The sequence below is a fragment of the Musca vetustissima genome, unplaced genomic scaffold (assembly GCF_032173495.1).
Source record: "Musca vetustissima isolate MV318-11 ecotype Yass unplaced genomic scaffold, APGP_CSIRO_Mvet_v1 utg8492, whole genome shotgun sequence".
In the NCBI taxonomy this organism is placed as follows: domain Eukaryota; kingdom Metazoa; phylum Arthropoda; class Insecta; order Diptera; family Muscidae; genus Musca; species Musca vetustissima.
The window spans coordinates 27,067-51,939 of NW_026888927.1; the positions used below are offsets into that span (position 1 = coordinate 27,067).

The 24,873-nt window shown below is 34.6% G+C and overlaps 1 protein-coding gene across 1 annotated transcript in view; it reads left to right on the forward strand.

Moving 5' to 3' along the window:
* LOC133336724 (probable Rho GTPase-activating protein CG5521) overlaps positions 1–21,214 on the forward strand; it is a 33,337-nt gene extending 12,123 nt beyond the window's left edge. The window contains exons 2-7 of the mRNA XM_061545004.1: positions 7,738–7,848; positions 14,505–14,676; positions 14,796–19,122; positions 19,184–20,214; positions 20,287–20,480; positions 20,941–21,214. Coding sequence (XP_061400988.1) covers positions 7,738–7,848; positions 14,505–14,676; positions 14,796–19,122; positions 19,184–20,214; positions 20,287–20,480; positions 20,941–21,182 — 6,077 coding nt within the window. The 3' untranslated portion in view covers positions 21,183–21,214. The remainder of the gene's footprint in view (positions 1–7,737; positions 7,849–14,504; positions 14,677–14,795; positions 19,123–19,183; positions 20,215–20,286; positions 20,481–20,940) is intronic.
* Positions 21,215–24,873: the final 3,659 nt, after the last annotated feature.

Below are 24,873 nucleotides of genomic sequence, written 5' to 3' on the forward strand. Positions count from 1 at the left end.
TACCCCAATCACACAAAAATTTCTAATTCCAGTGTCAATGCAGACAGATTTAAATCATTTATAGAAAGTCTTTTGGAGGAAATCAATCCAGAGTTGGAAAATTCGTTCTTGATAATCGATAACGCTCAAATACACAAGCGACATGACATAAAAAATTTTATCGAATCCAAAATATGCAACCTTAAATTCTTACTGCCTTATTCTCCAATGCTAAATCCAATCGAAAATGCATATTCAAAAATAAAATTATGTGCAAGAGCTGAGCTGTGTGACGTTTCAATGGAACATAACATTGTTGATGTAATCGAGCGAAGTATTCAAAAGCTTACTCGGCAAGATTGTTCTAACTACGTTATGGACATGGGTTTGAAAATCCCACAAACTGCAAGTCGGGAACCTCTTCATTAAGATAAGCAGTTACCTTATCATCAACAATTTTTTAAATCAAATATGTATTTCGCATTTAGGACCGGGTATTCAATAATTGTTCTAAAATATTTATTTTTTAAAATGTCAAGAAATACCCCAGTTTGTATTACTATTTTTTTAGTTTTATTTAGTAAAGCCATACAACTATATTTGTAAATATTCTTTGATTTAATTTTCAAATATTGGTTTAAAATTACTGCAAATATTATATTTCCTTGGATAAGAATAAAGGTTTCATTTAATTTGGAAAAAGTTTCATTCTATTTGTAAAAGGTTTCATTCCAATTGGAAAAGGTTTCATTCCAATTGGAAAAGGTTTCATTCTATTTGTAAAAGGTTTCATTTCAATTGGAAAAGGTGTTATTTAATTTGTAAAAGGTTTCTTTAATTTGGAAAAGGTTTCATTTAATTTGGAAAAGGTTTTATTTAATTTGTAAAAGGTTTCATTTAATCTGGAAATGCTATATATATATATTCGAGTATGATACAATGACTTGATATAAGGGCCCTTTAAAGGCCTATAAAATCTGTTTGAAAAATATTTTTGTTTTTTTTTTTTGGTTTTACGTTTTTTCATATGAATTCACATGCTATTGTGTTTTGTTAAGATTCAAATAGTAAGATTTCACTTTTCTCTGTTCTTTATGTCAATTTTTATAAATGTGGATGTTTATTTCCTACTGCGAATAATTGAAATAATGATGAGGTCATACAATTACCATTAAAGGTTTTGTATATGGTCATATACTTAAACATTTACAATTGTGGTAATTGCACACTTTGACATTAGCAAAACAAAATAGAAAAAAGAAAAGAAAGTTATACAAGTTCTTCCTAAGTGACAAGTGAGAAATCAAAGGCAAAACATAGCCATTGTGTATACTACAATAATATTTTTATATATCTATCTTTTCTATATATATGTATAATTTGGACAAATGTTTATTTGTCCTTTTCTAACATCAAAATTTGAAATATTCTAAAAATATTAATAAAGTCAATTTGAAAATATCCACAGTCTGATGACCACACTATTGTATGCTGTAACGCCGTCATAAATTAAATATTGAAAATAATCCTTTTTAGATCGAATTCGATTGTCTTGTCAATTTTAATAGGTCTCGAAATTCACTTGGCTTCCAGAAGCCCCAAAAAGGTTATACACTGCTAAACTGTAGATTCAAACCAGGATTACAGCTTGCTGGTTGGCTTGGATTTGTATCGAATTTACCGAAACAGTCAGTGACAGTCTGGCAATGAGGAATTATCCTTTCGGCTGATGGGAATAGGAGATGAATATTTCTCATTGTTTTTATTTTAACTACGCAATAATCACTTCTCTGATAAATTCCTTTACATATAACGAAAACAAGTTATCAGTTATTCATTAGCAAATCTTATTCATTTGTTTTTTGAATTGTATGTGGATTGAAAAAAGTAACACCCAAACACCGGTCATTTTGTTTACTTTTGTCTATTTTACGCTTGTTTGCTAATTTCGTACATATACATTTTTTTAAACAGTAGCAGCAGCAACAGCAGTATAAAAGCCAATATCACAAAAATAACAAAAGAAATCGAACGTCTTTAAACTTGACTCTGATTCATCCACCTTAATATATATATATATATATATTGTGAATGCGGTTATATAGCCAAACAAACTAAAATTAATATTCACTTGAATTGAATGGCATACAAAATATATTTGTAATCTTCTTCATATGCGTCAGCTTTAGCTATGGTGGTAATAATAAATATAACAATTAGAAATGCACGTTGTTGTCTTATTAGCGTTTTATACTCTTTTCGAGTAATTCGATAGCTTCAATTAAAAACAACTCGAGCATAAATCATAATAATTGTCTTAAAGAGATAATGAATTTCTGAGGATCCCTTTTTTCAAAGCCAGGTTATTTGGTGGACCTTCGTTCTTATGATATCAATAATGAATGCAAATATACAGTTTTTATTTAAATAAAAAATTTGGTATTTCTCATCAACTTGTAATCTCTTAGCTAGTGGGTCGAATCAAATCTAAAACGACAATATTAGCAAAAATGTTAATTTTGATTAACAAGCATTTATCGTTTTTTTTTCGTTGTATCAAAGAATAGAACTTGTCACTAATTCTTTTGGTTTGTATATATTATTTATACGTATTTATTTACACAACAACATTCACTATCATCGACGCTTTATCATCATTTTTTGATCACTACCTCAATTTATTTTTTATTATCGTAAAACTAAATTGAGCGATAAGTTTTGAAAGAATAGTTAATGAGCCACTATGTCTTTTTATGGAATTTATTTCATAATATGTTCCATATAATTATTTGGGTTACCGGTCAATTTTCTTTGTATGTTGGTTGATTGTTCTTTATATCATAAAATAATAAAACCTCATTCTAATAAATAGACAAGCGTATAATTTTCTAAGGTAGATGTGTGAAAAAATGATATTTGACATAATTTTGGAATTATTTTGCTGAATCATAATAAGTGATCGTCATAGAAAAAGTGAACGTTGAGAAGATACAATGTATTTGTTAAGATGGTGTGTTAAATATGTTTGTGATATCAGAACATAGTCTGAGCGATTCAAACAAAAGTGTGTGAAATAGAGATAATGTTCTGTGCTGAGTATGTTCTATCCAAATTTATATTGTTTTTCAACTTAGAGGTAAATTAATAAGCTGAGCAGAAGGAGTGGACCTATAAGTTCGAAAAAATATAACTTGATATGCTTGCAACGAATATTATAATATACATACTAAGATTCAATCGTGGTTATATTCCTCCAACCAGTCTAATACAGCGTGGTTCAAATAAAAATTGGGAATATTTCTAAACGCCTCGTTTTTAATCGTATCAAAGTAATAATACCCTATTAGGCTTAAAGTTGAGGTTATTCATTAGTTCTTATTTAGTACAGTTTAAGGCCTCTATATATTACAATGAAGTATATAAAGAAATGCAATTAAATAAACCTAGAGAATAGAATAAAATTAAAACCGATCAACGAAGTTGTAGTAGTCAAGGCTATAACAAGTATTTCTTACTTAGTTGACTTGTGAAAGAACATTTGTTCTATAAGCCGAGCTTATAAAAGATTTCCAGGCGCGTCGATCTTGTGCTTAGTTCATCCAATTCGGAGGACCATGTTCCGAGATGTTGTCTTCTTCTTGATATTTCCATCGAATTCGTGGCATTCCCCTCGCTTTTCTCAGTTGGCTCGCTTTTATGTGCCTTTCGATGTGGAATATTCTCATCCATTCATACAACATGACCTAGCCAACTTAGTCACTACAGCTCGATACGTTTGACTATGTCGATGTTCTAGAATATGTGGTACAATTTATGATTCATTCGACGGCGATATTCACCGTCAACGAAGATCGGCCAATAGATCTTTTGGATAATTTTTCTCTCAAACACTCCAAGAGCTGCCTCATCTGCTTGAGAAATTACCGATGCTTCTGATCCATACAAAAGCGCTTGTAGAGTGTGAGTTTGGTCTGGCGAGAGGTGGTCTTGTTTCTGAATTGCTTACTTAGACCATATAAGCATCTGTTGGCCAACACTGGCTGTTACCGCTCGTAATGTCGATGTAATCGGCGTAGGCGAATAACATTTATTGTTTGGTATACATAGTGCCACTTCTGTTCACATTTGCATCTCACATGACCTTTTCCAGCAGAATGTTAAAAAGATCACACGACAAACTGTCACATTGTCTGAATCCTGTTCGGTATTAAAGGGCTCCGACAAATCCTTTCCGACTTTAACTGCTGGCCTTGTGCCAGTTAAAGTTATCCTGCATAGCCGTATTAATTTAGCAGTAATGCCAAACGCAGACATGGTTTTAAACACCTCAGAACGGATAGGGCTCTCAAATGCGGCTTTATATTCGACGAATAGGTGAAATGTGTTTTTCGTTGTTTTTTCAGGATTTGGGGCAGAGTGAAAATCTGGTCAATCGTGGATTTGCCAGGTCTAAAGCCGCATTGGTATGGTCCAATTATGTCATGTCAGTCGTTCACACAGCACGCTGGATAGCACTTTAAATGCGATGGAAAGGAGACTTATTCCTCCATAGTTGGCACATATCGTATTGTCTTTTTTTGTGCACGGGGCACAGGATGTTGAGATTCCAATCATTGGGCATGGTGCATGCTCTTGACCAGCATCTAACCACCGGCCTTGAATAGTTCGGCTGGTAATCCACAGGCTGTTTTATTATTCTTCAGCCGATTAATTGCTATTCTGACCTCATTTTGGCTGTGGTATACAATCTATATAGGTATCCACCTTCATCTCTACAGGAGGATGTGCCTGAAACAAAGCCTTCGGTTTGGTTTTTAACTCGTTGGTAAAATTTCGTTCTGACTCCTGTACATCTCGATTTGCTCTCGCTCACGTTTTTCTTCTTCTTTTTTCTGATAATACTGCTGCCGCGAAGTCAACCTTATGCCGTTTTCTGATGTTTCTTCATGGAGGCTGAATTTTCCGATTTTTGCATTAAAATCTCCTATCAGAATTTTAATGTTATGGCCAGATCAGCGGACATATGCGGTTTCTAGGCACTCGTAGAATATGTCTTTGATCTCCTCATCTTTGTCTTCGGTCGGAGCATGGGATGAAAAATAAGACAGATCAGATGTAGAAGAACTTCTCTTTTATACGGATTATAGCAATTCGCTCATCTACTGTAGAGAATCTGGAGACGAGGTGTTTAATTCTCCTGTTAACCATAAATCCGCAGGCAAATGCATGTCTCGTTTCATGGCAGCAGTGCGTAATCGTTTGATTTACTTACGCTTGTCCCTTTACATCGCATTTCCTTCTTGAAAACAACTACCAATGCGAAACTGCGCTTGTAATGATATTGTTTGCGTTGGAACACTTCAAGTACTGGTTCTAAAAGATACTTTATTACACATGATATCTTGGAAGATCATTTTCGAATTCATTTGATTTAGAATCAATATAATTTATAATTTTAAAAAAAGATATAAAATATTGAAAATGTTCAGATTCTGTAAATAATATTACAATAACCTAACTCTTTTGTAGATGTTTTCTGTGGGGCATTGCCCTAAAATAGAAAGCAAATCAACAAAAATCACACGCTTCTTCAAATATTATTGGTTTTGTGGTGTAGTCATTTATGTAGATTTGCCACAGTATTTTAAATGATGTCTTAGCTTGTGGAAATGAAGACGACGACAACAACACCAATAATAATTAATAATACCGATATCTTGAAACTGGGAAAAGTCAAGAAGAACAGCTTAAATGTGTTAACGACTTTAAAACAATGTTTGTGTGTGTATGCACACAGAATTGTTCAGGAGAAAACTAAACAAAGAAAAAAACACGGAAAAAGAAACTACCAAAGAAAGAACGGTGGCGATAAGGTAATCAACGTAGGCAAAGTTAATGAAAGGTGCGACTACAACAATCTGCTGGGTGACAGACATGTAAAATGCGCAATCGCACAGAATACAAAAAACACAACAATCCGCAGTTTATGTGAACTTCAAGAAGCATTCAGACAAAAACACACACACTTGCATATATATTTATGTTGACTTAACAGTCACAGTCAAATAAACTACAAATTCAAATTAAGCTTAAAGTAAAACCTTCATGGCCACAGATTTACTAACTCTACCTGGCTGGGTTCTCCCTGTATGCATTATCGCTTTCTACGACAACGACAACAACAACAGCTAGATGAATAATAACATACCTACAAGAATTCCCCCATCCATACCAAGAAATAATTTAGTTTTGTAAACTGAAGAAAACAAAAGAAAACGTAAAAGTAGAAATAGAGACAAATAAAAAAACAGGCAAACCAGAAAAAGAAATTATCCAAACGCAGTTATGTTACTAATTGTGGTTTCATATGCGGTCTGTACAAATATAACTGGAGAGAGAAGAAATATTCACATTTATGATGTGATATTTTTAAGCATTCGTTGTGTTTATTACCACCACAATACTCAGAACATGTGTTGTTCTTTGATTGTTGTTGCTTTTGTTTTAATGTACCCCAGAGGGGGTCAACATCCAGAAATCGTGTTTTCTATTGGTGCTGTGTAACCTTAGAAATTGTAATTGTGATGCAATATTTATTATTCCCCATTGGAATTAGTGGATGGTTTAGCTTTGAAATATACACACATTCAATATTTTGCAAAAATGCCGTCAAAAGAGTAAATAAAGTATTTATATAGAACAAAAAACTTATTTAGTTTGGAGCTTCAATTTGTTTCAAGAATCCAAAGTAAGGATAATTGGTATCATTTTTCTATTAATTTCTATTTTTGTGATATATTACTTAGCTGGCTTATGACAAAAGGGTTGTTCCCTAAGCCAATATAAAAAAAGAATTCCAAGCCTGTCGGTCTTGTGCGCATTTCATCCAAAATGAAAGACCATTTTCCCAGATGTTGTCTTCTACTTGATCTTTCCATCGGATTAGTTGCCTTCCTCTTCTGCATGAACCATCAGTTGGCTCGCTTTTATATGCCTTTATCCATTCTCACAACATGACTTTGCCAACGTTGTTGCTGCAGCTCGGTACGTCTGACTATGTCGATGTTCGAGAATATATGGTTCTCATTCGACTGCAATATTTACCGTCGACGCAGATCGACACATAGATCTTCCGTAGAATTTTTCTCTCAAACACTCCAAGAGCTGCCTCATCTGCTTGCGTAAGTACCCATGCTTCAGATCCATACAACATCACGGGTAATATCAGCGTCTTGTAAAGTGTGAGTTTGGCGAAAGGTGGCCTTGCTTTTGAGTTGCTTACTCAGACCATAGTAGCATCTGTTGGCCAACACTATTCTCCTTCGGATTTCAAAGATGATGTTATTAGATGTTTTATGGCGGTACCGCGGTATATAAAATCGTTCACTAATTCGAAACTGTAGTTTTCAAGTTTCACAGTTGGTCCGAGTCTACTTGGCGTTTTGCGCGTTGATACCATGAGCTTGGTCTTTTCGCCATTTACTGCCAGTGCCACTTTGGCTGTTACGGCTCGCAATGTTGGACCCATTATGTCGACGTCGTCGGCGTATTTGTTGTTTGGTGTACACAGTGCCATTTCTGTTCCCATTTGCATCTCGTATGACCTCTTCCAGCATGATGTTAAACAAGTCACACGGCAAACTGTCACCTTTTCTGAATCCTCGTTCGGTATTGAAGGGCTCCGACAGGTTCTTTTCCAACTTTGACTGCTGACTTTGTGCCAATTAATTGTAAAATTCATATTTTTTGTCATTGCAGATAATGTCGATCATGAGGAAGCCAAAAAATTGTTCCAAATTAACTACAGTCATGTGTACTTCATATTATACGACACATTTATCCAAGCGGAGGCGAATTTAAAACAAAAAGGTAAGATTATATTCTTTTTTGGCATTGGTATTAACATTGCATATAAAAATACTCTAGATATTATAAAATTGTTGGTCCTATTAACACACATATGGACATGCATCAATGGTGACAAGTTGCGTGTCCTAAGACAAATTTTAGAATGTGCGGTATACACTTAAGACTCGGCCGGTTGATTATATAAACGAACCAAATGAAAGGGCTATGGATTTAACGACTCTTCCCCATTTCCAATTTATGTATGTCGGTACTGACGAGTCTAGATGGGGGAGTTCTACCAAACTTATACTAAAAGAGTAAAGTGATACTGACTGATTGACTGACTGACTTAACGATTCATCAACGCCCAGACGAAACGGCCAGAGCTAGAATCTTGAAATTTGGCGTGAAAGTCAATCTTGGTTCAAAGGTGTCAGATAAGGCTGGGTTTTTAAAAATTTGTACTAGAATGCACGAAACGTACTAAAAAGTACTAAATGTGGTAACATTTGTATTGGGCGAACCGGTAGAGCTAGATCTCTTAAATTTGAAATGGGGGACATTGATGGATTGTAGCAAAGGAATTTTTGGACATTTGAACTATAAGTATCCGAAAAGTACAGGTACAATTTCGTAACATGTGAATGAATAGAGCTAAAAACTTGAAATTTGTAATGCGAATTAAGGTTGACAAGTAAGTTCGATATAAGAAGATGATTTTGACAGCATGTACTCATGTATACGAAAAGCGCTAAACTGTACTAAATTTGGTAAAATTTGAATTTGGAGAAATATATGAAGATGAAATGCTGAAAATTGAAATAAACGTAGCGATAGTTTTTGGAAATTTGTACCTAAGTGTACGAAATGCACTAGATGGTAGAATTTCGATTTGAGGGAACCGGTAGAGCTGGAACAATGAAATTTGGAAACTGCAATGTAGAATTGTGGTATGTCGCACTTATGTGTACTAAATTTGGTACAATTTGAATTTTGGGTGAACCAATAGAGCTAGAATCCTGAAATTTGGAGGTTAGATCACTGATTGGGGTATGTAGGAATTTTTGAAATTTCTATTAATGTGTACTAAATTTGGTACAATTTGGATTTAGGTGAACCGATAGAGATGGACACTGAAATTTGGAAATAAGATTATTGTAGGGTTGGGGGTATGGATGAAGTTTTGGAAATTTGTTTGTTTAGTTTTGAAATTCATGCTAATGTATCAAATACTATAAGAGTACGAAAGTAATATATGGTACCAAAATTATGTTCTATAAATGGGTGTGAAGATAAATTGGGCAATTTAAATTGGATATTTAACAGAGTGGAAGTTAACAGAACTCTGTTAACTCATTAACAGAGCTATATTAAGAGTTACATAGTGATGAGTGCGAAGATAAATTGGATTTTTTAGATTTTATTATTTTGTTTTGTATTTATAGCACATATATGATAATAAAATAAAAAATCACCTTCCCATAAGATCTCAACATTATTTAAACAAAAATCAGAGACCTACTTAAACTAAATACAACCGATAAAATATATTAAATCGAAAATGTAGCTCAGGCTAAAACGACTAAAGCAGCTACGTTATAAAAGATGGGCGGATGAAACTGGGCTTAAATGGAAGGTCTCGAGGAGTACTTTAAGACCATATACCGGTTATATATTATACCAGTTATATATTATATAACTGGTATATGGGCTTAAAGTAGGGGAGAGGGGGGCACCTTTGAACGTGGGGCACCTTTGAACAGCGCCCATAAATTCTTGGTTTATTATTTTTCCGATCCGCAACCACATTTTTGTATATGGCAATCTTGTTCTCTATATTCGTAAACCACTTTGGCTTGCTTTTTCAGTTGTCGAAATATTGTGCATGGGTGACCATGTTTTCTCAGTGTCATTGTAAACTTGTATTCATTTGGTTGTAAAGGCGCAGGAAGAATTCTGTAATAGTTTTCTTTCGTCAAACAAATTTTTTGCATTCCAACAATCATTTCAAACATAACTAATGTAATTTCTTTCATATATATTTATTACAAAAAAAGTTATTTTAAATTTCCGTAAAATGTCATGGATGTGGCACCTTTGAACGTGCCCATTAAACTCGAGTAAAAAAAGGAGTTTTTAACTTTTGGCTTCGATTTCTCAAAATTTCAAATGGGCTAATAAGATTACGAAATTAACTGTATTTTTCACCATATTAATTTTTGTTTTTAAGGGGACCCCCCCCATTCTCGGGGTCAAAATTTTTGTTGATACAATTCGAATCTACACTGATTAAAGAATGTCTCTACAAAATTTCAAGTGAAAATCTCAAGAACTGTTGAAGATATATCCGATTTATTGTGTCAGCATCAAGTGACGGCTGAAGGGCTTCTCAAACTTTAAACGCGTTTTTCTTAAACATTTTTTTGCGAATGGCGGGCACGATAACTCAAAAACTAATAATCCAATCGGTTCCAAATTTTGCAACGTTTCTCTGGGAGTGTATAGCTCTCGTATGAACTAGGATAAAGCCAATCGGTGAAGATCTTCCTTATTTTTTAACTTGGTTTTTGGTAAAAAATCCGCGATTTTTCAAAAATATTTTTTCAAAGGGCCACCATTTTCTTAATTTTAGAGCGAAGTCAATAATCCTAGTTCATACGAGAGTCAGACATGTACTCTTTCTAACACCGTTGGAATTTTCGGATTCCGATGTTCCAGTGAGGAGTTATCATGCCCGCCATCAAAAATAAGGACTTTTCTTTAATTACAAAAAACAATAACAAATTTTTTTTGTAAATTATTTTTCTTCTCTTTTAAATCTTCAATTATATATGTGCAAAGTTACAAACCTTAACAAGCATTGGTATTGATTTACCAGCCCATTGAAAATCTTGAAAAAATAAAATCGAGAATGGGGGGGGTTCCCTTAAGTCATTTTATGTTTTAATAACTTTTGATCTAATTTTTTTAAATATCGAACATTTTTTATATATTTTTAATGAATTCATGCATTTCTGATATGTATGAATAAAATACATACATATTCGAACATAAACACTGTAAAAAACCATGTCGTTCAAAAATGCCAACCCCTGTTCAAAGCTGCCCCCCTGGGGGGGCATTCATCCGCCCTCTTTTATAACGTAGCTGCTTTAGTCGTTTTGGCCTGAGCTACATTTTATTTAGTTTAAGTAGGTCTCTGATTTTTGTTTAAATAATGTTGAGATCTTATGGGAAGGTGATTTTTTATTTTATTATCATATATGTGCTATAAATACAAAACAAAATAATAAAATCTAAAAAATCCAATTTATCTTCGCACTCATCACTATGTAACTCCTTAATATAGCTCTGTTAATGAGTTAACAGAGTTCTGTTAACTTCCACTCTGTTAAATATCCCATTTAAATTGCCCAACTTATCTTCACACCGATGTTCTATAAGATAAACAAGTAACTGAGGTGGTACTAAAATTTTAATTATTGTCAATAAAGGTGTGGGCGTTTGTTGGTAAGCTCTTCTGACATATGCAGTTCTCTGTGCAAACAAAGTAAAATATTTGATATGTTTAAATAATCCTATATCCATGTGCTAGTAATGTTATAATGTGCTAGTAATGTTATAATTATCCACATGTAATTGACACACTGGAGCGTCATATACACTTTCGGTATTATTGGTTGTAGATCCGGATAGGACAGTTCGGGGATCCGTTTGGTGGAAAAGTCAGTTGTTGACTTGCTAGTGCGGTTTATTTTTTCCGGTTAATAATAAATAATGAATGCAAATATAAAATGATCTACTGAACATTTAATATAAAACTCTAAAGGCATGATTTATATATATACAGTGGTGGTCACAGAATTAAAACATTTACTGTGGTAAACATTTTTTGATCAGCCCTCGATTAGTTTGAATTATTTTTGAAATTTTTTTAATTCAGAACACTTCGGTATACCGCAATTAAGAGATTTAATGTGAAAATAGAAAATTATTGCATGCAATTTTTCCATAAATAACGGTTTTTATGAAAATACATCGACTTTGAAGTGGCCATATAATTAAAACATTGTGTGGGATTTTTACTTTACTGCATTTTTTGAAAATATTTTTAGAAATGCTCTTTAATTTAGTTAAATTATGTAAAATAAGCACAGTTAAAATCATTTACAGATAAAACTTTTTGAAAAAATCTGTAAAATCTATCAAAATTGCCAAAAATTTGTACAGTACACTCAGATAAGTACATTCAGATAATCACCCTTATTATAGACACCAGAAATTGCTAGAATTAGTAGAAAACAATAAATAATTCTCAAAATAAATAAATATTTGAAATAAAAACTAAAAAATGGGAATTAACCTAAAGGAACGATTCAATTTCAATAGCCTTTACTGAAGAAGGATGGAATATTTTTGCGGTATGTGAGAAAAAATCGATTGATATTGGTATTTATTATATCAAATCGACTGTTCGAGTAGTACAGAATATATTTTACCAAAAAATATATCTTGTCAGAACAGAACGAACAGAGATCAACGCCTAGGTTGACGAGTAAAAGTTTCTGGCACACAGCAGCATTTTTGATGTTCAACACAAGACTTCAAATATTTGTCAAACTGCACAATTTTTACTTCCTTGATACGTAAATAGATTAAGTGGAAGTTACTCGATTCAAAAAATATTATTTTGGAAAAATATTGTCATGTTCAATAGATTTTAAGTGTCATGAATTGACCATCAAACATGCTTCTGTGTGCCAGAAACTTTTACTCGTCAACCTAGGCGTTGATCTCTGTTCGTTCTGTTCTGACAGATATATTTTTTGATAAAATATATTCTCTACTACTCGAACGGTCGATTTGATATAATAAATACCATTATCAATATATTTTTTCTCACATACTGCAAAAATATTCCGGCCTTCTTCAGTAAAGGCTATTGAAAATGAATCGTTCCTTTAGGTTAATTCCCATTTTTTGAGTTCTTATTTAAAATATTTATTTATTTTGGGAATTATTTATTGTTTTCTACTAATTCTAGCAATTTCTGGTGCATTCGGACCTTTATTTTCTATAATAAGGGTGATTATCTGAATGTAAGTTGTACTGTACAAATTTTTTGGCAATTTTGATAGATTTTACAGATTTTTTCAAAACTTTGTATCTGTAAATGATTTTATCAGTTCTGATTTTACATAATTTAACTAAATTAAAGAGCTTTTCTAAAAATATTTTCAAAAAATGCGTAAAGTAAAAAATCCCAAACAATGTCTTAATTATATGGCCACTTCAAAGTCGATGTATTTTCATAAAAACCGTTTTTTATGGAAAAATTGCATGCAATAATTTTCTATTTTCACACTAAATCTCTTAAGTGCTATATATCGAAGTGTTCTGAATTAAAAAATTTTCAAGAATACTTCAAACGAATCGAGGGCTGATCAAAAAATGTTTACCACAGTAAATGTTTTAATTCTGTGACCACCACTGTATATATATATATATATATAGAAATATTTTATTTGGACCAAAAATGTATTATAAACATAATTATTTATGTAAATAGTTTCTGAAATATATTTTTAAATCTACTTCTACATATAAATTCATACATAATTATTTCAATTACTATTACAATATCTTCTGTTAATGTATTGTGTATTTTTCTATTTATATTTTCAAATGCAAAACACATCCTTGCTATTGGTCTTTGTGCGTGTATGTGTGTTTGTGTTGTAAAACAAAATATATAAATCCCCAAATCCTAATCAAATCAAATTTGTGTTGTGTTGTTTTTAACGCAAAACTATTTTTCTTTCAATTCGAATCCACAAACGAAAATACGCACTATCGCTACAACAAATATGTTGAATACAAAACAAAAAAATGCGAATATAAATTTTGACAAAAAATATGTATTGAAAATATCGCAGAACTTCCGTTTCACATTGGTAAGTTTCACTCTTGTTTTTTTTGCTTTCTTTTTTCTTCTTTCGCATTTAGAATTGATTCTGCAATGGTACAATGTATAATAAACTGGATTTTTTATATTTTGAGAAAGTAAAATATTTTTAAATGTTTAAATTATGAATTTATTTTGCAAACCTTTTGCTGCTGGACTTAAACATTAACTAAAACCTTGTACCATTCAGCAAATAATCAATCAGTATCGAAAACAGAGAAGCAAAATTAAATAGATAATCACATCAAAAAACATCTCTAGAAATAATTGCGATACTATGCCATTCATCGTTTGTTTTGTGCTTTTTGTTATTGTTATTCATTTGTTTGTTATTGTTTGTTGTTCTTTTCTTCATCATACACCTACCATCCAGTTCTAAATTAATTCCTATCATTCCTGTGTTCCTAGCTTCCCCTATATATTAAACAAATTTCAAATTCACATCATCCAAGCAAAGACGTCATTCAAAATTTGCATGATTTCCAGTATGTTGTTTTTTTAGTTTGTACTTTTTCGCATTTTCAGAAACATTGCAGTTCGAAATTCATTATTTTACTCAGCATCATAATAATATTATTATTTAGTATGAATTTCATATATGCGTCTAGTAATTGTTTTTATAGTTTTGTAATTAGTTATGCATACCTACATGTGTATGTTTTTTTTCTTGTTTCAAAATAATCATATGCTCAATTATTTCCATTCGATTTAGTTCACAAAGCCCATCGAGAAGAGTTGGATGGTTCGCTATGGCTGTTGGAAAAAATACTATGTCTGCTGCCCGAGTTTCTGGGTCGACGATGGCAGTGTCATTCTTTAAGTCGGATCATGGGCAAATTATTACATTTGGGGAATTCGCCGAAATTGCGCAAAGAAGGTGTACGGTAAGTAGGAGTGAAAATAAATATTAAAAATTAGCTAATTCTCAATTTTTTACTTACATATTTAACTTTATTTGTTATCTCATCAATATCTAATTTTCTCTCTCTCTCCTATTTAACAGCTACTTCCTTCTTTGGTATCAGGCATTGGGTGAAAATGCTCCCGCCTATGTACATAATATGTATGCCGATTTAATACCGGGTCTCATAGTGCCCCAAAAAGGTTTACAAGGTCCCGATGTTGAATTCAGTCCTGGTGATTTTATAAATCATCCAAATATGAAAGTGGAAGGAGGCATAACGTCCGTGTTTCATGACAGTTATTCCCATCCGGTACAGAGCTCAGAGTTGGTAGCTCTGTTACCACCGTCGTCAAGTGAGAAATCTCAACCACCTGATCCTCGTGATGGTTTGGAAATTCTACTCAATAGCATGGTGCAGACAACGGCATGTCTTAAATGGAGTGACAATCACGCTCAAAAGGATCACAAAGCATTTGCTTTTTTGCTGCAACGCTTCAAGGAAGTTTTTCTACCAGTATTTAGTCCGAATTTTGATTTTACGATGTCGGTGTATGAGCCGCGTTTGGAATTGCCAGTTATGCGGTCGATAAACAAAAAAGAAGAGGTAATGGCCTCCTGTGTGGTGGTACTGATCAACTGGTTGTCACGGTTCACCCACGAACGCTTGCTGCAACATCGCTTGGACAGTGTCCACATAGCTGAGGCAGCGGATCATATGCGTCTGCATGCTTATCAACAGGGCCTAATTGTGCGCGATGTCCTTTACTCTACACGAGAAAATGTCAACTTCATCCATGAAGTTTATCGGCAAGCATTCTTACTGAACTTTACAACGAAAGCACAAATCGATGCTATACGATGTTCCATTGCTGTGTATAGAGATTGGATGACCGGCAATACTCCTCCACCCTTTTTATTGGAACCCGAAGATACAATGGGCACGGCAACTCAGCAGCAGCAACAGCAACATAATAGTCGAGAAAACGCCGGAGGTACTCCTAAGGCGAATGTGCGCATGAGAAATCCTTCGTATGTTGGAGCCATGGCCAAGGATAATGTGGGCGTGAGAGCTGGTCTGCAGAATATTCTCCAGATATTTGTAACAAATGCAGCAAATGTGTTTCTGGTCAATACCAGCAACCTCAATATATACTTTCCCGCAAAGTCCAGGGAGTATCGCACCACTCCTCTGCAGGAGCAAACTGAAGTTTGCAAAAAAGTTTTGAGTGTGTATCGCACAATGGTTATGAACACGCCTATGGAACCAAGGACTTGGGAGCAACTATTGTTGGTTTTATTGCAAGTAACATCGGTGGTGCTGCAGCAACATCCCCCTACCGCGTCAAAAAGTTCCAGTTTGGGTGGTATATTGGGTCAAGCCATTTTCCAAACATTGATTGTAACTTGGATACGTGCCCACACCAATGTGCCGGTAAATGTTCAACTTTGGGAGAAGTTTCTGGTTGTTCTCACATCATTGACCTATCGCGAAGAATTGATCATCGAATGGGACAAGACAATTCAAACGCTGACCAGGGTGTTTTCGCGATATGTCTATTCACTGAATTTACAAGATTTGCCCTTGGATAGATTGGCCGAATCGAAAGGAAAGCGCAGGCGCATAGGCGTTTGGCAACAAACGTCTTCAGTATCCAATGGTTCGGTACCCAAGGAGCGGGAAACAAAAGATAGCCAACAACATGAACGTGTCTCAAATGCTAGTCGTTCAGAAGAGAATTCACAGACAACCTTATTGCCAAGCGGGCGAAACAGTGCGAATTTAGGCAACGTTCAGAAGATGGGAAGTAGCACGCACCGTTACCCGGTTACACCCATCTTGAGTCGCAGTTACAGCGAGGGCAGTTTAGCTTCAATGGCTCGTACATCACGCATACGCCGAAAGCCCAGGCACCAAAAACCACACCAAGCCATTGTTGAAGCCCCGCCTAATTTATCCACGAGTGTGGAGCACTCTCTCAATACGATGACACAACAACAAAACTCAAATACTCCTGAACTGATGCAGAATGTGCAATTGACATGCCCTGTTAGTATGGCTAGCAATGATATGCGAAGAGCCATGTCCTTGGACTCTCTGTCCACGCTGAAAAGGTCGCGTAAAACAAAACGTCTCAGACGGACCACAAATAACGAAGATGAAATGGATGATTTGGAAGCTGGGGTTGAGGATGAAAGTAATGATGAAGATTCTCGTAGTCCCTCGCCCACCGCAAGCAGTGGCATCGAAGGTGGCTCTATAAAAGATGCTCAAATACAGATCGATGTGTTGGCTGTCGACAGCGGCGGCAGTTTGGGTGAAAGTGAAGGCAACTCGGGCACGTATCAAACGGAGAGGAGATCGATTATTTTGGGTGGCACCGCCACAGGCTGGTTACCAGATTCAACCGCGATTATGTGGAAACGCATGCTGGGAGCTCTAGGCGATGTCAATCGTATACCCAAAGCAGAACTACACGCTCAAGTATTCAAGCATTTACTTGATATGACCTTGAATTTGATCAAGATCAAACACAATCAGGGCATCTCAACGGACAATCAAACAACTCCACCTCCGCCGACTTTGGTGCCACCTATTGGCATTGTGGCGCCGTGGTGTTATGGGGCCCTTACATTGGACAAGTCTTTCAAGAGGGGTAAACTGTGGGCCGTTCAATTGTTGTGCATGCTGGCCGTAAACGGCGCAGTCACCGGAATGCAACACCTACCCCTGTTCTACTATGCCTTACATCGTCTGTTGACGGGAGAAGATCGGGAATTGATCTATGCAGTTCTCAAGTATTTGGAAGGACCACGTTTTCTTAGTTTACTTATGCCGGGACACACTTTGCTCCTGCTGGACATTGTGCATGCCTCAGCTATATTGTTGACGTCTCTGGAAGCAAATCGTTCCACACCTCGAGCAGAGGTTGCTGCTTTATTAGGAACCCTACTGTGTTATCCGTCGACTTTGCTGCCGAGACCGTTATTGCAACCAACCCCCCAGCAATTCGAATTAATGGAATGTGCCGATTTACAAGATCACATTTTGAATATTGTGTTGCGGTGTGCCCGAAGGGAGCCATCAGCTAAAGCTAGATGCATAGCACTCTGTCAGTTGGGTCAATGGGTACTCATGAAACTGTCGCACCCCTTGTCATCAACCCAAGTTGATAGTCCTAAATTCCAGCAAGCTATACCCCATGCCAAGGGTCAACATATTAAAGATGGACAGCACCACAACCACCAATACAATCCTCGTATTAAAGAAGCTTTACAAGTGCTGCTGCATTCACTACAGTTCAAGCATAGGACCATTGCAATGGTAGCCGTGGACTCTTTGAAGCTTTGCACTGAGCGTGGTGCCGAATTGGCTTCTATTGAAAGAATGCCCCAATTGATTATCACGGCCATTTGTAAAGCTTTGGAAATACAGAATGTCACGAATCCCAAGGATTCGGACAAGGTGGTGCTGACAGCTTTAATGTTGTGTCTCGGCGAGTATTGCATGGCATTCCCCCCGACCATAATGCTGGAGGCTATCAACGACAAGGGTGATACACTGGTCTTAATGGTGTTGAGAGTTCTTTTGCAAATCGCCTCCGGGGCTCCGCGACATGAACGCGTCAAGCTGACAGCCGACGACGACTTTGATATGCACATAACTGCCGACGATCTAAGTGAAGATGGTAAATTGCCGGAGGCTAACTACCAGACATCTGAAACGATTCAAAAGTGCATAACTGCCATTAGGTTGTGTGCCAAGGCGGTGGCGATGCATTTGGTTACCCACCTGGGGCACTTCCCCATGGGCATTGGTGCTGCACGCCTAAGTTCTTTGGTCGAAGAACAAGACGATCTGAATGGATACAATGGATATGGCGGCGGCGGAGGTGGTGGTGGGACATCTCAATCGATGGGCAACAATCAAAACTCTGTAAATAGTGTGGAATTGCGTCGTGATTCCGTGGAATTGCCTTCTATATTACATGCTCAAAATATGCAACTGTTTATGTTGAATTCTTGTTTGGTGGCCAGTTTCATAGAGTTGCCAACTCTTAAACTGCCAGGTGGTGGCGCGACTGCTGGTTTGGTAACAGCCGAGAAACAAGTTCGGGTATTGCTACGTGATCTCAACGGCAAGGCGTGTTGGGATGCCTCAATATTGTACAGTGAACCGAAACGTGATTGTTCAAAGGGTGGTGTGGCGATGGGAGGCGATGGGCTGACTCCATCTTCACTGGATTCTCGTATGGGCTTTAGCCCTTCGCACATTCAACGTTTAAATCAAGTTCAACCGATGGATTCTCTGATGCATTCTATGCAAGGTATGGATATAGGACCACCGCGACATACCCTGAGGCATAGGCCATTGGGAGAGTTGCCATTGGCAAAGGATTTGGCGCCTGATTTGGATCAATTAGATGATGTAAGTCCATCTTAGTTATTGCATAATTTGGGAACTCAATTTGTTGTTTATCTATTTTCAGCTCCTGGCATATGTGGGCCACACCAGTCCGGAGTGCCTGCCCTACCCAATGGCACAATTAAATGTTCCCGGACCCAGTCCATTGGGCAGCAATGCTGAAGCACAAGCCATTTCGGTAATACTCAACCAAAGAGCTATGGAACAGGAATTTGTTTCAAATCTCAATATGCAAGCAATGCAATTACCAGCTGGTATGGGTTGCGGCGGTGGCAGTGCAACACCGTCGTTATCCGGTACGGGTCACGATACACGTTCGCTGCATTCTATGCATGAACCCATCTCACATAATTCTTTCGAATCGTACCACATGTCCAGTTTTAATGGCCGCAACGAAATACCATTCCAATATTGTCGCCTGTTATTCTCACACCTCGGACTTGCCGGATGGGAGAGACGTTCGCGAACACATTTATTACAGCGTACAGAGAGACTTTTGCGTGAATTACGCAATGTCGATTTACAGAAGTGCCGGGAAACTCACAAAATGGCCGTTATATATGTGGCCTCGGGACAGGAGGACAAGAATAGTATTTTGCGCAATGGCAGTGGTAGTACGATGTACGAAATGTTTGTCTCAGCACTGGGCTGGGAAATTGATTTGGAAACACACAATGGCTTCTTGGGCGGTCTGCCACGTCAGGGCTGTGGAGCGACAGCACCATATTATGCTACACCATTCCTGGAAGTTATTTATCATGTTGCAACACGTATGCCTTTCGATTCGCCCGAGGCAATTCTGCTGAAAACTCGGCATTTGGGCAATGATGAAGTTCATATTGTTTGGAGTGAACATTCACGCGATTATCGTCGTGACATATTGCCCACGGAGTTTTGTGATGTACTCATTGTCGTGTATCCACTGAAGAATGGTCTTTTCCGGGTGACTGTAAATCGTAAACCTGAAGTGCCATGGTTCGGTCCATTGGCAAATGAGAGTGTTGTTAGCGGTGCATGCCTGGCTACACTAATACGAGCAACAGCCATTAATGCAAGTCGTGCTAAACGTGCAGCATTGCCACTGTATCAGCAATAGTAAGTTGAACTGTCATTTCATTGTGCTTAACCGGAATTTAATTGTGTGTGTGTTTTTTGTTTGTTTTACAGTTATGAAGAACGTAACCGTTCATTGGATAGTGTATCATCCGGATTCAAGGAAAGTACTACATTTGAGGATTTCGCAAATCGTATATATAATCCAATGCCTGTAAATAATGCATATGCAACACTGCGGGATACCAGCAATAATTCAGCACCATTAGCAGCTGCTTTAATTGATCATCATCGTTCGTCTGTGAAAGGCAAGTAATGTTAATGAAATCGAATTTAAAACATAATGATTTTAAAAATCTAAAAAATAGAATAGAAATTAAGGTTATCCAAGCGATTTAACTTATTGCGATTGGATCATAGGTTTTTATGGCACTGTGATATTCAAGCGATTTAAAATTGGTGACTTCAATGATCAAAATGGGTATTAGTGCTGCCATAGGTAATTGATGCGCATGGAAAAATAAAAATAAATAAAATTAAATGTATAGGATATTGAGAGTAGAAATAGAGGGAGGTAGCAAAGAAATAGTGCCGCATTTGTTGGATTTGCCTATAAATCTATAGGACATCGGATGGACAGTAAATAGAATCATTAGTTTTTGTCTATATATCTCGGGATATAAAATTTGTCAGAGGTCAAATTTTGATTTTCTATTATTTATTCATTTTAAAACCCATCGATTATTTGTATTTATTTATATTTTACAGGTTGGGTACAAGCCTCGATTGATGCCAATATGAAAGAAATACCATTGGGTATAATGCCATCCGCTTCAGCATCATCAACCGCCGCAATGGAGGCCATGCATTCCTCCCACTCACCAAGAGGTGCTCGCAAACTCGGTTCCACATTTAAAGCCGCTCCTAAAAGAAGCGCTCTTCACGGTTCGACCAGCAGTTATAGCACACCACCTGACAGTCCAACATTGCCATTGCGCAAATTTAAATAATATTTAATTTTCTCTAGCCAAGAAAGGGATAGTTATTAGGCCGCAATACAAAAAAATATATCGAAAACAACAGAAAGAAAAACAAAAAACGAAATCAATCTCTAAAGCAAACCCTAAACAGCGAAATAACCAGCTATCGGATAAACGATATACACTTAAGTAAAATGAAAAAAAAAATCAAGAGAAATACTTAAAATTAAAACAGAATTAAATTCATTCCTCCTTTTTTTATCAACTATGAGTGAGCATAAGTTTTATTATTATAATTATATTCTTATTATTATTTTTATTTAATTTGTAAAAAGAAAGCAAAAGGTTGCGCATTTGACAAAATGTTTTTACTTTGTTTTGCCGGCAACGAAGCGCATTTGTTCTGTAGGCATTTTAGTGTTTAAATTTTATGTATTAATACCTTAATTTTAATTTAATTATGTTTTATTTCAACACTTATGTTTATATATAAGCAAAACAAAACATTATTTGCATAAACTAAAAAACACCACCAACAAACAAGCATAAAGTATTTATTTATTCTATTTAAAATCCATTTATAATGTTTTTATCATTATTATACTCCCCTTATATTTGTTATTTCTTTTGAATAACAACAAAACAGTCTATTTTAGAATATCTAAAATTGTATTTTAGTAATTAATATGCTATTCTTTTTTTGATTTTGTGTTGATTTTTTATTTTATTTCATGATTTATTACTTTTCTAAAGAAATGTTATGTAAACACTTAGAGTAGACTATATAAATTTGTCGATTGATTTCGATTGGAAGCAGTAGATTAAAAAAATCAAAATTTTTGGGAAGTTGATTTCGTTTGTACATGTCATATCTGATTGAATTTACATATTCCAACATCACATTGAAAACTATCCAAAATTTTAAATACATTTATGTTGTCTAAAGCATTCACAATCACAATCTTATCATGTGGGTTCATAACATTTCATTTTTTAAAAAGCGAACAAAAAGGTGAACTTGTTTTCAGCACAAATAATATGGTTTTCAAATGCTATATATGTATGTATTTATCTACTATGTTGAAATTGTTAAAAAACGAATTTTTTTATTTCTCGTAAACAACTCCAATCGTCCATATATTAGATAGCGATGTAATTAAATTAAATCAAATTATAATTTTGTATTTTTTTTATTATTTTAATCATTTATTGAATTATGTATGTATATTTATTTTCAATTCTATTTATTTATGCAAATATACGTTATTAATTTATTTTACTAATTTATTGTCATTATAATTTCTTTATGTGTATATGAACATAATGAAAAAATTTATTTATTTTTGTGTTCCCTCCTTTTTTCTCCCCTCCTATTATTCTGTTCTTTAAGAATAGGTAAATAAAAATAAAAAACAATTAAACTGAGAGAATAAAATCATCGTAAACCATGTTACTTATTCCAAATATGTATTTTTGTATGATCCTAAGAGAAATATTTTTTTTATTTTTGTTTAATTTAACGAGAACATTTCTTTAATACTGCAATACGGAATTCGAAACATTTGTGTTCTCCTGCTTAAGTTTGGCATAAAAATCTTAAATTAAAAATGAAAAACAAACAAAGAAAAATACACAATATTTAAATAGTATTAAAAAACTTATATTGGAAACAATGCCTAGCGTTTAAGTATTTGTAATTAATAAAACCACAAAACAAAAATATGTTTTTTCTAAGTATATAAACAATACTACGAAATTATACAACAATAATCTACACATAATAATATTTGCTTGCAACAATCGCCAATGAGAATTATTCAGCTTAAAAATATACAACTTATAAAATAACAATTTCAAACAAAATGTAATTGATTCTCAATATAATTTTTTTTACAAATATTTATGATTAAAGCAATTTTCGTAAATTTTATTAAGATAAAGCGTTTGTTGCTAAATAATTAAAAAAAAAAAAATATATATATATAACATAAATTACTTGAAACACAAGAATCTATAATAAGCAAAATGGTTAACAACAAATCGAACACTATTTTTTCTTAACAAAAAATTGTAAGAGCAAAAAATGTAAAATTTATATTATTGTGCAAGATATAAAATCACAATCTTTTTTATTTCAATAATTATTAAATATTGTAACTAACACCAATTACACAAATTAAACGAAACAAAAACAAAACGTAAATACAACACATTTGTATATTTTAATAGTAACCTTATAATATAAATTCCTTATCCACGTTTATAATTAAAAAATTGCATTTTTCGTATATATTTGTATGAAAGTGCGTAATAAAAAAATTCTACTTCAAACTATTATACCCATTAAATGGAGTTGTGTTCTTATTTCAAACTTCGTACTGATATCACAGATTTTCACCCTTATTAGGTTAGCCGTTGTCGTAGTATACCCGCTCTCGTAGACGTTGTTGTTTTTTTATCAGAATAACTTAAAATTTACGACTACTGGGAGTTTACCGACATCGCCAAAAAATATATTATTGCATCTTCTTGTCGTCCATTGTGTTTTTATGACTAGAGAATCAAACATGGATTATCATGGTAGAATAAATTTAAGAGTGAATATGACATAGAATATTTGTATTTGTATTACTGAGTAATTAAACCTATTTATTGTTGAGGCATCTAGGCAAGAACTTAGAGTTAATCGAATGCTGATGGTACCATGAATGCAAATCATAAACCATTGAAGGAGACGTGATTGTAAATCACAATTGGGGAACTAAGTGGCAAGAAAATATGTAGAACAGATAATTTAATAATTTTAGCTATGTTAGCGCGGCTGCTTACTAAGCAATTTCCACTATCCACACCGGGCGCACAGTGGAAAAAATACCGATCTAGCGCGCAGAAAATAAAAAAATGAACTTGAAGGAAACTTTAAATCATTAATGCAGTTTTACAGTAGAGTGTTGAGTGTACTTAAGTCCGTATAAAATAATCCGAATTAATAAGTTAGAACGAAATAACGGTATATTTAAAATATATATTTTTCCAATGTTAAAATTGGTATTTTTTAGCTATAAAATTGCGATGGTCGTGTGCATTCTGTGAATATATTATTATAGAATTTTGTCCATTTTTGATATATAGTATTGGTATTTATTTAAATGGAATAGTTATATAACCCATAAGTTATTTTAATATAGGTGTTTCGGGCTAAATATATGTAAGGTCCGTTTTTTTAATTAAGGTCAATTAAAATAGGGGTTTCGTATGGAGTGCAGTCGAGTTCATCGTTGATTTTTTTATTTTTTTGTGTCTGTCGAGAACATCATACTAATTTTTTCCTGCGACTCTCGGATTTATGGCAATTTTTTGAAAAATGTCAATTTGGTGTAGGAAGCTTTTTTAAGGTTTTGTTCAAATAAAATTAAAAATTTTGTGAATTTTGTTTATATAATTGATCAAATATGACTTGGAATAGATCACAGCATAGCAGATAAGAAAAAAACAAGTTCAAAATGTCCGTCCTAAGGTTCCAGAGTAATGGGCGTGAGTATGAAAATGAAAGTATTTAAGTAAGCTGCTCCAAACAGTGATTTTAAACTCATGCACTGAATATACATTTATTCCAAATGTCTTTTTAAAAAGACATTTGAAATTACAACGAAATCGGTTGTAAGAGTCTTTTCAAATACCACAGGTAAAGGGTCTACTTTATGAACCCTGAAAAAATATA